Raw genomic sequence first — 14,704 nt, 5'->3', positions numbered from 1 at the left:
TATATATATATATATATATATATATATATATATATAATATGTAATTTTTTTGTACAAATGTGACAAAAGTAATGGTAGAAAACAAAGATGTCCTCAGGGGCTAGCATTGTTTTCACAGAGTTTATTTATCTCAAGTTTTGTTTTTCATTGTAGCTGTTATTTTTCACTGTCTGCACTGTAGTGTACATAAGAAGTTTTGTAAAGAGGAAAAAAAACTTGTAGTGTGGTTTCTACTATAAATATGAACCTAACTAATAAAAGGTTCAGTGTATGAATATGTTGGGCTCAGAGTTGATTCTTATTGGCGCGCTGCTTTAAAATGTCCTTGTTTAAATGTCTTTTTAAGGAGTCTGGTGAGTTACAATGGACCACAAGAGCGTGAGAAGCGTGGAGTATCATAGACATCCTGCCATCTTTTCCACATTAATCCTCTGATCAGGTGTAGGTGGTGGTAATTTTTACAAAGATTCATTCTGCATGTTTGTTTCCGTCCCTTTGCTGTGGGAATTTTGAACACAGGACTGTCGGATGTCATGATTTTAAAGTGATGCGTTTGCTGTTGTATCAGAACCGGGAAATCAAAACGTTGAAGTGAAAACTGAAAGTAAATCTCACCAACATCAGCTTTAAAAGACCAGATCGTATCGCAGAACGTACACGCTACAATGCATGTCAAACGTCTGGTGCACGTCAGGTCAGACACACCCCAAAGCAGCCTTTTCTTCTTCATCCTTCCATCCATTCATCCCAGTAAAAACCAAGCTGACCTTTCCAGCACTGAAGTGTTTTTTCTGAAAGAAACGTGCATCACCTGTTCGAGATCGGCTTCAGTGGTTTGATTTAGAAACTAGTCATTAATTCAGATCAACAGGTGGCGGAAGATGTGCTCAGATTTGCAATGGAAATACGAACAAATCTGTTAATACCTGCAGATATTTTTTGGTGATTACTCACAAATTTAAGAACATTTACTGTCTGTGAAGTTGTCTGAGAGGAACACAGGCATGTACAACATAATACCATCGCAAAAGCTGACTTTTAGACACCGACTGATGAGTCTGGTGTCCGTTTTTCTTTCCTTCAGGAACATTTTCTTCTTACCTTTGTGTTGACAAACTTGACAAATCGTCTGTCCATTTGTACTAAATGCTAATTAATTACTGCAATCACCTGTAAGATTTTAATTCAAGTTCAAGCTGCATTTAGACTGAAAAAGTCAAAAGTAAATGTAAAAAGTCTTTATTTTTAAATGACACAAACCAGTTTGACTGATTTCACTTTAGCAAGATGTTTGTCTCCCTCTCACCCACCCGGATGCACTGTGCTTTAGCATTATTTCCACCTACTTTCTCTTCTTGCAGTGCATCATTTCTGCTGCTGCTGCTGGTTGTGTCAGCGTGAAAACCATTAAGCATCTGAACATTAAGTTAATATGAAGCAAGAAATTAGGTAAGTGTTGTCAAAATAGTCTAATGAACTTGTTGGTCGAGTTGCATGTCCTTAAAAGGGGACTCACAAACGCTGCTGCTGGCTGTTTTTGTGTTGCACAGTACATTACACACACACACAGTAATGCAATCTCCAAGCGTAGCAATATGAATTAATTCTTTTACTACTTATCAAATCAACTTTAACTAATTGGGAAGACCCTGCGATGGACTGGCGAGCTATCCTGGGTGTACCCTGCCTTTCGCCCAAAGACTGCTGGGATAGGCTCCAGCTTCCCTACGACCCTGAATTGGATTAAGCGGTTAGGAAAATGAATGAATAATTGGGAAGACTTGTGAGAAATTCCACACAGGTGAACTCACATCAGTCTTTATTATTACAACACATGCGTGCAATTAAAAAATCTGTCATGTTTCCTTTTAATAAAGTGCTAAATAATAAAAAAAAAAATCAGTGGCACAAAATTAAGTGATAAAGTTTGAAGATAACATCAAATACTGATGTAGGAAGTGTTCCTGTGAGCTCTGCATGCAAAGCAATACTTTTTTTTTTTTTTTTTTTAATCATAATGTTAATACCGGACGATGCTTTAGTTTCATTGATGTGTTTTTTGTATGCAGATACTAAATAAAAGCTTGCAATGAACACATGATGATTTCCACAATACAAAAGGGCCCTTGTACAAGGCAGAGGGCGTAGCTTCTGGAAAAGACTGTATCAGATGCTTCTAAAGTCATCTGAGTTATTCATTTCTTTGTGTGCTTGCAGCTAAACTTTCTGAAGTTAAGCTAAACTTTCTGAAGTTATTTAATGTTGATTTAAAACTGGCGAAATGGTAATGGGCAAACATCTCTCATCTGCTCAGGAATGAAAGGAAAAAGGATGCGTGACTGCAAGTACACGATCTCTACACTCAGCACTGGAACCTAAGTTTGCATGTGATACTGAAAATACTGCCATGTTTTTAATTTATGACTAGAAACAATATATACAATGTGTTTTCTTCCAGTGTTGACTTACAGTAGTCTCACAGGTTGGTACTGTTACTTTCGAGGTATTGCAATTCTTTCTACTAAATGAGTTGACACTCTAGCAGCTTTCTCCTGACACACTTAGCTGAATCCCAGCTCCAGACTGTTATATTTCTCCTTTTTACAGTTTTCTGAAACAATGCTGGGATTCTCTTTAGGCTTCTGGCAACGAAAAACTTAAAATCCCAAAGTTGCAGACAAACAAAAATTTACCCCAGAAACATGTTCCCATTCTTTTCTTCTTTTTTTTTTGTATAAGCTGAGACTTTAAGCCTCTCTCCTTTCTGGAAAGATGTTCAGCCCCAGTTCCACCAGTGCCCCCAGCAACATAGTCCACAGAGGGATGCACACAAATGTCAGCTTAACGTCAGCCAGTTTTTCCAGCTTGGCGCACAGTGTCAGGCAGAAGCCCAGCTTGAGCAGCATGGCTGTGAGGTACCATGTCCGCAGACGCAGGTCAGGTGAACCGTTTCGTGGATCGTACCCGGGCTTGCAGCGGCCTGCCATCTTAATGGCGAGCATGAGGATGAGGATGCCATCAAAAACCCAAACTGGGAGGAAAATGAGAAACCAGTTCCACTGCACCTGCAGAGATACGGTGGGAAAGATGATCATAAGGTCAAGGCTTTTTATTGTCAAAGGCTGATCTTTTGTTAATCATTTCAAACGTTAAGAATCGTGAAAGAAACAGATAAGTGAAGGAGAAAAAAAAAGTTTTCATGGAGATAAAAGAAGGACAAAATACTGATAACAGAGAGAACAGTTCCTTGACCTGAATATACTTTATAAGAATGAAGTGCTACTACACCTTCTCATCTAGTTTGAGCACCAACATGATGAGGAAAACCAGGGTGAAGACCCAGGTCAGCAAAACCCTCTGAGCCAGAGACATCTTAGAGCTAGAAAACACACATCAGAGGATCAGCAGAACCTGGACAGAATGAATGAATGAATGAATGAATGAAACAAAAAGAGTCAAATCTGTGATAAACACTTACAGCAAGGTATTTTATTAGGAAAAAGCTGCATGCAAAACCAGTCATTAGCGTCAGAAAAGCTACTATCAGACTATAATTACGTTTCAGCTATGCTTAAATGATCACAAACATCGTGCAACACTTTATTGAAATGCCATTTTTCATTTGTTGTTAGCAAACGCTACACTGTAAGCTAGCTATTGTAGCATTCTGGCTAATGGGTCTGACTTACTTCAGTCTATTTCCAACTGGTTAACCAGCATTTTCTTCTCCCTGTGTGCCATACAGCGATATTTACATAATGTGTCTGACAACAAATAACGATATTAACATGACACTAATGCCGTTCAAGCAGCGTAACAACAGACGTAACCCGTCAGAAAACAGCTAGAGGATTTTGATCCGTTATCTTTGGTGACCCCGCCCCTTCCATGCGCTGATTGGTTTTCGTTCTGCAACGTTACATCGTTTTACAAGTCAATCATTCTTTGGTCCTACCGTAAAGTGTGTTTAAACGCGCAAAGTTCCCCCCCCCCCCCCCTCCTCCTCCCCCCCCCCCCCCCCCCCCCCCCCTTTTTTTTTTTTTTTTTTTTTTTTTTTTTATTGAAACAAGGAAAAAGACTGGCTTAGTACATACCTAGTTTATACGGAAGAGTATTGGGGCCACTGAATAAAAAATAATAATTCTGTGAGTTCAGAATTCAGAATTCTGACTTTAATCTCAGAAGTTTAACTACAAGTGAAGACTACACGTTTAACGCCTGGGTTTTCAGTAGCTGTGTTCCCATTTCATTCATTCGCAAAATGAAAGCAACCGTCAGTTTTGACAAAAAACAATTGTGATTTGCAAGTGTTTCCATTGAGCTGTGTATAGTGTGTAAGCCTTAGTTCAGAGTTGTTAAAATTGCTGTTTATGCAAGGTAGCCATGCAGCGTTATTTCGCATTGCGTGGCTGCTCAGAATTCTGACTTTAATCTCAGAATTCTGAGATTAAAGTGTGTAGAAAGCATGATGGAGGTCACATTGCTGTCTCCGTGTCAAAATGAGGAGCGCATGACCTGCGTAGCATCCAGTTTTGAATTAAAAATACATTTTGATATATTTATTTTTTTTAAAAAAAAGAAAAAAAGTGCAAAGTAGTCCTCTAAATCCTCCGTAGTGAGTTTCATCATCCACTAGAGGTAAGTCAAATTCTTTCCATATCTTCTTGGGATTGAGAGTATATGCATTTTAACACAATTTGACAATAAATACGCTCTTTTTATCTTTAACAATTAATTTATCCCACCTAAGTTACAGCTTGACCGATTTTGCAAGTATGCAAGTATGCACTCGCAAGGCCGGATTATCCAGTGGGCATTATGGGCACGGGCCCAGGGGCCCACGCCCATTTGGGGCCCTTTTAGGCCCATGTAGGGCATACACCAGCAGTTTGGACATGAAACAAAATGTACATAAAAGCCAGATAGTTACACCACAGTGTATTACTATTGGTACCACTAGCTTAGAGATGTTAGAAATGTCATTTCACACTGTATCATTCACAATTTTCACAATGTTGCGCTGGGGGAAGGGGGCCCCTAGAACATTCTGAGCCCAGGGGCTCGTGCACTTTTAATTCGGCCCTGGGTAAGTCAAATTCTGTCCATATCTTATCTGAACTGAGAGTATTTGTATTTTAACGCTACTAAACAGACAATAAACACGCTGTTTTTTTTTTGTTGTTTTTTTTTTATCTATGACTATTCATTTATTCTGCCTAAGTTGCAGCTTGAGCGATTTTACAAGTATGTTCTTGTTTATCCCCTTCCGCAGGGAGGAAAATCTGCTGGCTTGAAACTTAATGGCGTGCTTTTACGACGCTTTACGGTAACGGGCTGAAGTAGTATTTTTACATTCAGCGACAGAAAGGGAAAAAGCTTAAGCTTCAAACACCACCGAGCAGATACTCAGCATCTCCCCTAGACAATGGGCAAAGCAGACCTGCTGACTGCAGAATAATTTTAGTCCCGACAGCGCAGTTTTGTCCCGCGTGGAGTAGCCGTGGCAGGCGGAGGTAAGACTGAGCGGCAGCATGTTTTATCTAGAATTAGAGACAGCTGTGTGGGCTCTTTGTGGCTACCGCCGGTGGCTTAGCTAAGTATGTAGCATGACTTGAGCTAGCAGCTGAAGAAGCAGCGCAGTGTGTGTGTGCGTGTGAACATACTAAAACAGGTCTGCACCTAAGTATTTGTCAGCTAGCTTTAAAATGAACTGAGTGACAGTAATTCAGAGCGCTACGCAGGTCATGCGCTCCTCATTTTGACACGGAGACAGCAATGTGACCTCCATCATGCTTTCTACACACATTTAAGTCCTTTACTGCTGTATTAGCAGCAGTTTGGTTATTAATGTTTTCATTCAGATGTTGTTTAGCAATAATATAAGTTTGCAATGCAAGCTGGTGAAGTCTGATAAAGATTTCGTCCAGTTTTAAAGGATCATGTCATTCCTCTAGTCAACAAAAGATGTGCCATCTTTAAAGGTGGAGTATGTAAGATTTTCAATATTTTCAAAATAAATTAACTAATCAAATAACTTAAATCACTTTTTTTTTTAAAAACAAAAAAACATGTAGGTTCCAGTCTGTCCATATTTGATGCGTTATTAAATTACAAGTTTAATTAATGACAGAAGGCACTTTTTTTTTTTACTGGTAGGCAAACATTTAAGAAGGGTCTTTGTCATTAATTAAACTTGTAATTTAATAACACATCAAATATGGACAGACTGGAACCCACATGTTTAAAAAAAAAAACTATCTAATTATGATTGTAGTTATTTTATTTAATTTATTTTGAAAATATTGAAAATCTTACATACTCCACCTTTAATTGTATTACTGTATTTTACATAATCATGATGGTTTGGAAATAATTTCTGGGTGACGACTTGGTAGTTTTGGCTTTTTAAACTACATTATTGCTTAGTTTGAGTACGTTTTCTTTTACCTAAATTGTCCCTATGAGTCAACTCTTTATCTTTGATAAAGATCAGCATAACTACAAATATTTTGGTGAATATTTAAGTATATTTAAGGAGCAGTGCAATGTTGATGTGAAATATTTTGTATCAAAGTAAGTTAGATAATCAAATTCTAAAATAGTTACATAATTATCTATTAATCAACTAATCCCATGTGGTTCAGTTTCTTTAATCTGTGAGCTAATCATCTGATCTAATCTGTTCTATATTTATCATATCAGGGTTGGTATCCTTCACCTATCTTGACTCAGTGTGATTTTCCAACATGTTTACCATCTAGTCACTGTGTATAACACCAGATTTTCCTAGATTAACCCTTTTCCCCTTGGAGACAGAGCTGGTTTTAACCCACATGTGTTTTTAAGATCTCTTTTTGTCTGCTTTTCAAGTGATAGCTCTTGCAGAACATCTGGATTTTAAATACCCTGATATATCATGAAACAGATCAGGTCATGTTTTAGATGCCAAGCCAGATATTAAAGCAATATTGGCAGCAAAAGTGATCAGCTGCAGATTTATTTTTTTTTTTTTTTTTTTTTTTTACGATGGCAGCTGCTGTATTTGAACCCTGGCCAAGAATTTTCCTTGTTGTTTTTGTCTATGTTCAAGCATGTATGTCTTGATTTTAGATTTCTGCAGCAGCGCTGTGTTGTGAGGAAATGTATGTGCGTAACTGTTTTCAGACATAAAACTTGGGGAGTATCACTGACTTGTTGCAATAATGATGGGGCCTCTACATTTTTATTTCTTTTTTTTTATTCCCCAGTCCATTGTGTTATTTTGGTATTAGTTATTTGTGGTATTTTTTTAAATAACCTCACAGATGAAGCATCTTCAACAATGGAAATAAGCTGTGCATCAACCCCACACTATGAGTTGTGGTACTTTGCAGAGGCAGTCGTGTGTTTATCACATGTTGACTGATGAGAGATAAATATCACCTTGGTGGTGTCACAAATACAAGGTTACACTCAGCTGCTGTCTACAGATGTGATTTTTCTGGCACTGTCCTTGCCCGCTCTTTTTACACACACACACACACACCCAGTGATGGGACTTCACACAGTGACTGCCTTTCAGGCTGATCACCTGCTAAGTCAGTAGCACTTGTCAGTCGGGGAGGCTTTGCAGCACCACTGCTGTGTTCAGGGACTACATGTCAGACTGAGAATTGTGAACTCTTGTGAACTCTTTTTTTTTTTTTTTTTGCATGCTTGAGGTTGACTTGAGTGACCATGTCGGTATGCAGATGTGACATTTAAGCCTCCATTCTGTTATCCCTCATCTCTTTCCTCTGCACCTGTCTCTTTTTCTTTCCATCTCTACTCAGGAGCTCTTAAATGCACGATGAATGATGATGCATTGTAGGGTGTGTTGTTGTTGTCCAGCTTGCATCAGCATGCAGGGCGGCTTACATCACCAGCTGAGGTTTAGTTACATCACACAATAGTCTGTCATATCATTTTATGTTACAGCTGCAGCACAGTGGCCTGTAGGGTACTGGTATAATAAACACAATTATACAACCAGCCAAAAGACATGTTCTGTGTTATCAACCCGACTGCACTGCAGTAATACTGAGGCGTTCTGGTGTATTGTGTTCAATGCATAGCCTGGGAACCAGACAAAGCATAGAACTCATGTTTTATTTACTCTGGCACAGCACATCTTGGCCCACTCCACTTCAAACAAATCTTCACCAGACTCATGCCCCTGCCAGCTCAGTTATAACCATTAGTCTTCTAAATGTGGCAATTTTGGTGACATCAGACATCATGAGCTTAATTACTCTGATTCAGGTTGAGGTGGGTCTGGAAGCGTTGTCGTCTGCACCCGTTCATAAATCCTGGTTAAATGAACGAGCTTCAGGCTGATTTTCTTTGGTACATTTGTGTGGTGAAGTGAGCAATTTTTAAAACCTTGATTATGATAAATTGCTTTTATTAATGTTGATAGAAGCAGGCAGAAGAAAGAGATGCTTATAAACAACAGTAAGGTCTGCTTGGATCTGGAACTGAAAACTTTCCAAGCTGTAGTTTGTTTTTTTGTTTTCCATGTTGATCATGTTAATGTTGCACTAGTATGTAACCACGCTAAGCATTGGTTTAAACCCTGCATGCACAGTGCTGGACGACTTGAAGTGGAAACGCTCAACTGGACCAGTCTAAAGCATCTGAACCAAAGCGCTCTGTGGAAACGGGCTTAAGATATTTAATGCATTTAAGCAGAAGTGTTTATAAGCTACAGCTCCCAGAAGGAAATCACATTATTAGGTTTTTTTTTACTGCATATGAACTGGTTTCCCAGATTGATTGATTGTTTAACTTGATCACATCAAATCAATGGATTCAAATCATGAATATTCAACACCTAAACCAGACGACTCAAACTGTTTTAGTGTTTCCCTGGTACAACCCACTGGACTCAAACAGAAAGGTTCTTCAACAACTTGTCGTCTTTTGCACCTGCCTGATAAAATATATAAAATATAAAGCAACATATTAGCAGCTACCTTTCCTCTCTCCAGACTCCATATATTTATAAGTTTGTTCAATGCTCCTGAAGCCCACCTTGCTTGTGGGCTTAACTAATGAAGTTAAATCAGGCCCCATCTCTCTTCCTGTCACTGCTCTCTGCATGTTGTGTTCACTTGCAGAGTGGATGCCAGAGTAGCCTTCTGCTGCTGCGCTTCTGGAGGCGGCAATGCAGGTTCAATAATAAATTGATGTCCATGTGAAATAATTTATTTGTCTGCATTTTGAAGGCGTGGCATTAACAATATAATCGCAGCGGCCTGCCATGGCTGAGGGAGTGTGGGGGAAGTGCTGTGTTTGGTCTCACTGATGAGACGTCTCATCATGAAAATGATCACAAATCATCTTTGCAAAGCAGATATACTTTGTGTATTTGAGACCTTCAAACACTCAGCTATTTTTTTTTTGGCAGTTTTCAGTCTGTTGCTTAAATTCATTGTATTCATCATCAAACTTCCTGTATTTGTGTCTGAGATGTAGTGAACCGTCTTTTTAAGTTGTCACTTTAAAATGACTCATTATAATAATGGGCTTCACACTACATGTAACCAGTTTTATTTTCTGGGGAGCACCGCCTCTAAAATCTTCAAACACAGCCTGAAGAGCTTTGTGTTACAGTTTACCTGCAGTGTTGAATTTCATTAGCAAGGTGCTGCTATGAGTTTTAACATGATCATAAAGATGACACGCTGGAGACATTTAAGATGATGAAAGAGGGAGATTATGATGATGATGATGATGATGATGATGATATGGTTGTTGGTCTCCTGAGTCGCTGAACAATCAACATTCATGGGCTGAACACTCAGGTCCTCTGGTCTCTCTCGGTAATCTGTACTGTTTAGAGCCATTTGGTTGCATCCTCAGCTGAAGACTGACGCAAGCTGGGTTAAATTTAAAGTCATGTTACGTCTAAACAAATTTAAGAACCTGTTTTTGGCTTGTCAGGTTTCCCCAGCGTGACACACACACACACACACACACACACACACACACACACACACACACACACACACACACACACACACACACACACACACTGCATCACTAGTTTGAATCTCAAATGTGATCGGCCGAGTCCAAACAACATCTGAGCTTCCTTTGTTTCCCAAATGTCCAGCTTCTGCCATAATCTAGAGTAAGGACGAAACTCTCCTCAGCTGCACGGCCAGGCCAGAGGTGAGCCGTGTGTGTGTGTGTGTGTGTGTGTGTGTGTGTGTGTGTGTGTGTGTGTGTGTGTGTGTGTGTGTGTGTGTGTGTGTGTGTGTGTGTGTGTGTGTGTGTATACATATGTGTAAACATTATCAGCTGACGCCCCTGCTGCAGCAACAGAAAGGGAGGTGTTGAAGCATGCAGCAGACAAACAAAAACAGCGTTGGAGTTTGAGTTGGTGGGCTGCAAACGGCTAAACACAATGCACTTAGGCACACACACACACACACATGCACACGGACATGCTAGTTTCTGCTCTGGCAGCAGTTCATGTGAAAACTTCTGCCTGAAAGAAACAGACAGATGGAAAAAATTGAGACTGTGAATAGAAGCTATACTTCCTCTTAGAGGAACTCATCAGACGCAGACAAGGCTTTTTTTTTTTTTTTTTTTTTTATAAGTGTGGATGGGTGTGTGCATGCATGCATGCAGACTAGACTGCAGCTGCTCTACAGTCAGCAGCAGCAGTTTGCTTTTTGTAGGTTTCAGTTCATCTGCGGTTACTGGTTTCCTGTCCAATTAAATGTCTTGAAGTGTTTCTATCACTCTACTTTGACTTTATGCCAAAACCAAATTCTTTGCAATTTCTTTTTTATGATTTTTTAAATTTGATGAAAATATTGAACAAAGGCGCACTAGTCAAATGTAACATGTTGCCTTAACTTGTGCAAACAGACTAGTGAAACTAAAGACGGTCTGTTTAGATTATTTGATAAATATGAATTATTTACTTTAGTGTTGATAAAGTCTTTGCAAAATGTGTGTTGTTTTGATCATAGTTGCCTGCAAAGTAGTTAAACCCAGACAAAACTCAATAATGTAATAGTAGCAGTAGCATCTGCCTTCATTTCTGTCTAGTTAGTGTCACCATTCATGGAAATGACATAATTAGATGCCCAAACCTGTCATCGGACAGGTTGATCAGGTGCATTTGGTAAATTGGGTAAGGCTATGACTGCCTCTTCTTCCTCATTCACTGAATGAGGATCTATGAAAATGCCAACCTTAGCCGCGACATCCACCTGCCTGCTTACACCAGCCTTCTCTCTCTCTGCCAAGCAATAACTACTTCTAATATTAGTGTGATTCAGCAATACATTAATATGTAGTCCTCAAAATGAGTGACCCACAGCAGAAACAAGGCTGAATGAGGGACTGCAGAATGCTGTGTAAGCTGGTGTAAAATCTCACTTTTCATGACCATGATGATAAAAGGCGGGATGTCTCTTCCTTCCTGAGAAGATCCTGAACACATTTCCCGCTTTGGTCCTCGGTGATTTTATACACACACACACACACACATACACACTATATATATATATATATATATATATATATATATATATATATATATAATATACACTACTCACAAAAAGTTAGGGATATTTGGCTTTCAGGTGAAATTTATGGAAAATGTTCATGTTCATGCTACAATGATATAGTATCATAAAAGTAAGACATTTAAGTAGAAGGATGCACTACTGATTTCCTCATCTCAAAAAATTCATTCAACACAAAAGGTAACAACAATGGTAGTTACACCACCACAAAAAGTTTGAACGTCTCAGTATCTCGTCATGTGCCCTTGAGCATCAATTACAGCTTGACAACGACGTCTCATGCTGTTCACAAGGCAACTTATTGTCTGCTGAGGCATGGCATCCCACTCTTCTTGAAGGGCAGCCCTCAGGTCATTGAGGTTCTGGGGTGCAGGGTTTCGAGCCTCTACACGACGGCTCAGCTGATCCCACAGGTTTTCAATGGGATTCAGGTCTGGAGAGAGTGCAGGCCATTCCATTTGAGGTACACCAGTCTCCAACAGCCGTTCCCTGATGATGCGGCCTCGATGAGCCGGAGCATTGTTGTCCATGAAGATGAAATTAGGCCTGTGCTGTTCATGTAGGGGCACAATCACTGGATTAATGATGTTATTCAGGTAGTATGGGCTTGTCACTGTACCATTCACAAAGTGTAGGGCAGTTCTGTACCAAGTGGACACCCCTGCCCACACTGTAACACCGCCACCACCAAAAGCTGGCCTGGTGACAACAGTGGCTGATGCATAGCGCTCTCCCTGACGTCTCCAACATCGTTGCCGGCCATCATTTCTGCTCAGTGTGAATCGACTTTCATCAGAGAACAGCACTGAGGCCCACTGGTTCCTCGTCCAGCGTAAATGCTCCCTGGCCCATGCAAGACGATGATGCCTGTCCCTGGTGGTGTGGTCAGGTACCCGTGCAGGTCGTCTAGCACGCAGACCACGCTGATGTAAACGGTTTCGAATGGTCTGACGTGACACTTGGGTGCCTCTCACATCTCTTAAACGTGCCTGGAGTTGAGTGACATTCATCATCCGGTTTCTCAGGGCAGTGTTCACAATGTAGCGGTCATCAGCACGGGATGTGGCCAAAGGACGTCCACTTCTAGGCCTTTCTGTGACTCTTCCAGTCTCTCCATATCTCTGTTGCAACCTGCTGATGACACTCTGTGACACTCCAAGCTCAGTGGCCACTTCTGTCTGAGAACATCCTGTTTGAAGCATCGCAATGGCAAGGGACTGTTGTTCCATTGTTAGGTGTCGTCTTGGTCTCATGATGTCAAAATGTGAACAGCATGATGAGGACAACTGTTTAAACACCAGCTCTAATTGAACCAGGACATTTATTGGTCAATTCAAGGATCACACACCTGCTGTGATTTTTGCCGTTAAGCTCCTTGTTAGAGAACAGCAACTTGTGCAAAATTTATTGAAACATTTAACAGATGGACATGTGCATTTAAAAGCTTAGAGAAAATCACATTAAGTTCACCTGTACAGGTTTGAATGCATTTTAGGCTTGTTGTGAAATTTCACCCAAAAGCTGAATATCCCTAACTTTTTGTGAATAGTGTGTGTGTGTATATATATATATATATATATATATATATATATATATATATATATATATATATATATATATATATATATATATATATATATATATATATATATATATATATATATATATATATATATATATATATGAGGAGTTCTCCTATTAGGTTTTTTCCCCACTTGAAATTTAGAGAAAGCAGAGCACAATGAACCCTGTCATGCTCCAGAATACAGCCTGAGGTGATCTGATGTTTGGGATTGCTAACACTAGCATGAGAAGATGGCAGACTCTGGCTCTGAAGTACTAAAATGATGCAAAGACTGCAACAAGGTGTGCCAAAAACATTAATGAAAGCCAGAATTGTTGAAACAAGTATGGATGATTCATGCCATCGTGCTATTTACACCGAATAGTGTACCAGTCATCTAAAAGTTGCAATAAAGATAAATGTTTAGATTAATCAAAGTCTTTCTTTTACGTTTTCTGGTTGCAGTGAGGTGAGCGTAGACTCTTATCAGTTAACGGGAGTCCAGCGTGGTCTTTAGCTCCTTTCATTGAGGCCGTTTACATGACCAGTAAAACAATAATGTTTTCTTGCACTTCTTAATCGTGATAATCAAAGAACCCTTGTCCACATTTTGTCATTCATTATCAGGCTTATTTTTGCAGAGCGTAGTGATGTAAAAACACCTGTACTCTTAGCATTAGCTGCTAATGTGGGAGCCTGCAAAATAGCATCTAGGTGAATGGACTGATTAATTTATACTCAGATTTCATGCTGCTGCACACCATCAAGTTTTTCTTTTGTGCTCCACTCATGTTGTGATTGCATTACTTCTGGTTTTTTTTTTTGCAGATGCTAAATATTAAGAGGCCTGTCGCCCACAGCCGGCTGGGATAGGCTCCAGCTTCCCCGCGACCCTGAATTGGAATAAGCGGTTCGGAAAATGAATGAATGAATAAATATTAAGAGATGAAATGAATCAGTGATATGGGCTACATGTATGAAGACACTGGGGTACTTGGAGAAATCAGGCATCAGTCATTTTCTTAACCGCTTAGTCCAGTGTTTCTCAATAAATAAATAGTAAATAAAATAAATAGTAGAGGTGGGAAATTGAATCGCAAAAAATCGGAATTATTTGCTTCACAATTTTAAAATCTTTTCTTTTTTTTTCTTCAAATAAGAATAATCCAATATAAATTTTTTGTCATTTTCATTGCTATTATTGATCTTTTTACTTGTCTTCTTGGGCATTATAGCAGCATAATGATGGTCTGGCTACTGTGTTGTTATTTCCGAACTAAAATTAAGAAAAATGACGAGCAAAAAAAGTTTTGTACATTTTTTTGCTTGTTTTTAGTCTACAAACATCAGCAATATTGAAGAATCGTGAGAATCATAATTTAAAACGAATCACCATCCAAAAAGTCGTATCAAATTGAATCGAGACAAAAGCATATCGTCACAGTCCGATAAATAGGTTTATGATCAGAATCAGGGTGTGAATGTGAACAGGCTCAGTGTGTGGTGTGAAGTTATGCTGTTCTGCATACTTTTGTAGTGACGAGTACTAATTAAACTGGGTGTTTTTCCTTAA

General features: G+C 39.3%; 2 protein-coding genes across 5 annotated transcripts in view; one reads left to right on the top strand and one right to left on the bottom strand.

The window, feature by feature from the left end:
- Positions 1-2,698: 2,698 nt before the first annotated feature.
- Positions 2,699-3,806, bottom strand: LOC306773588 (transmembrane protein 60-like). 2 transcript variants are annotated; one of them, XM_079263447.1, is made up of 3 exons: positions 3,690-3,806; positions 3,289-3,379; positions 2,699-3,065 (listed from the first exon to the last, which is right to left on the bottom strand). In XM_079263447.1, the coding sequence occupies exons 2-3, from the start codon at positions 3,370-3,372 to the stop codon at positions 2,748-2,750; spliced, it is 402 nt and encodes a 133-aa protein (XP_079119573.1). In that variant the 5' UTR covers positions 3,373-3,379; positions 3,690-3,806; the 3' UTR covers positions 2,699-2,747. The 2 variants fall into 2 exon arrangements, with proteins under 2 accessions (XP_079119573.1, XP_079119572.1); XM_079263446.1 differs by having other exon boundaries at positions 3,289-3,411; positions 3,690-3,765.
- Positions 3,807-5,367: 1,561 nt separating this feature from the next.
- LOC306773127 (protein PHTF2) overlaps positions 5,368-14,704 on the top strand; it is a 45,547-nt gene continuing 36,210 nt past the window's right edge. For all 3 annotated transcript variants that reach the window (XM_079262862.1, XM_079262863.1, XM_079262861.1), the window contains exon 1: positions 5,368-5,513. The gene's annotated coding sequence lies outside the window, so the exon portion shown is untranslated. The remainder of the gene's footprint in view (positions 5,514-14,704) is intronic.

The sequence above is a fragment of the Telmatherina bonti genome (assembly GCF_933228915.1).
Source record: "Telmatherina bonti genome assembly, chromosome: 23".
NCBI lineage: Eukaryota > Metazoa > Chordata > Actinopteri > Atheriniformes > Telmatherinidae > Telmatherina > Telmatherina bonti.
Note: the sequence above shows the minus strand (reverse complement) of the source record. Positions and strands in the feature narration are given on the sequence as shown.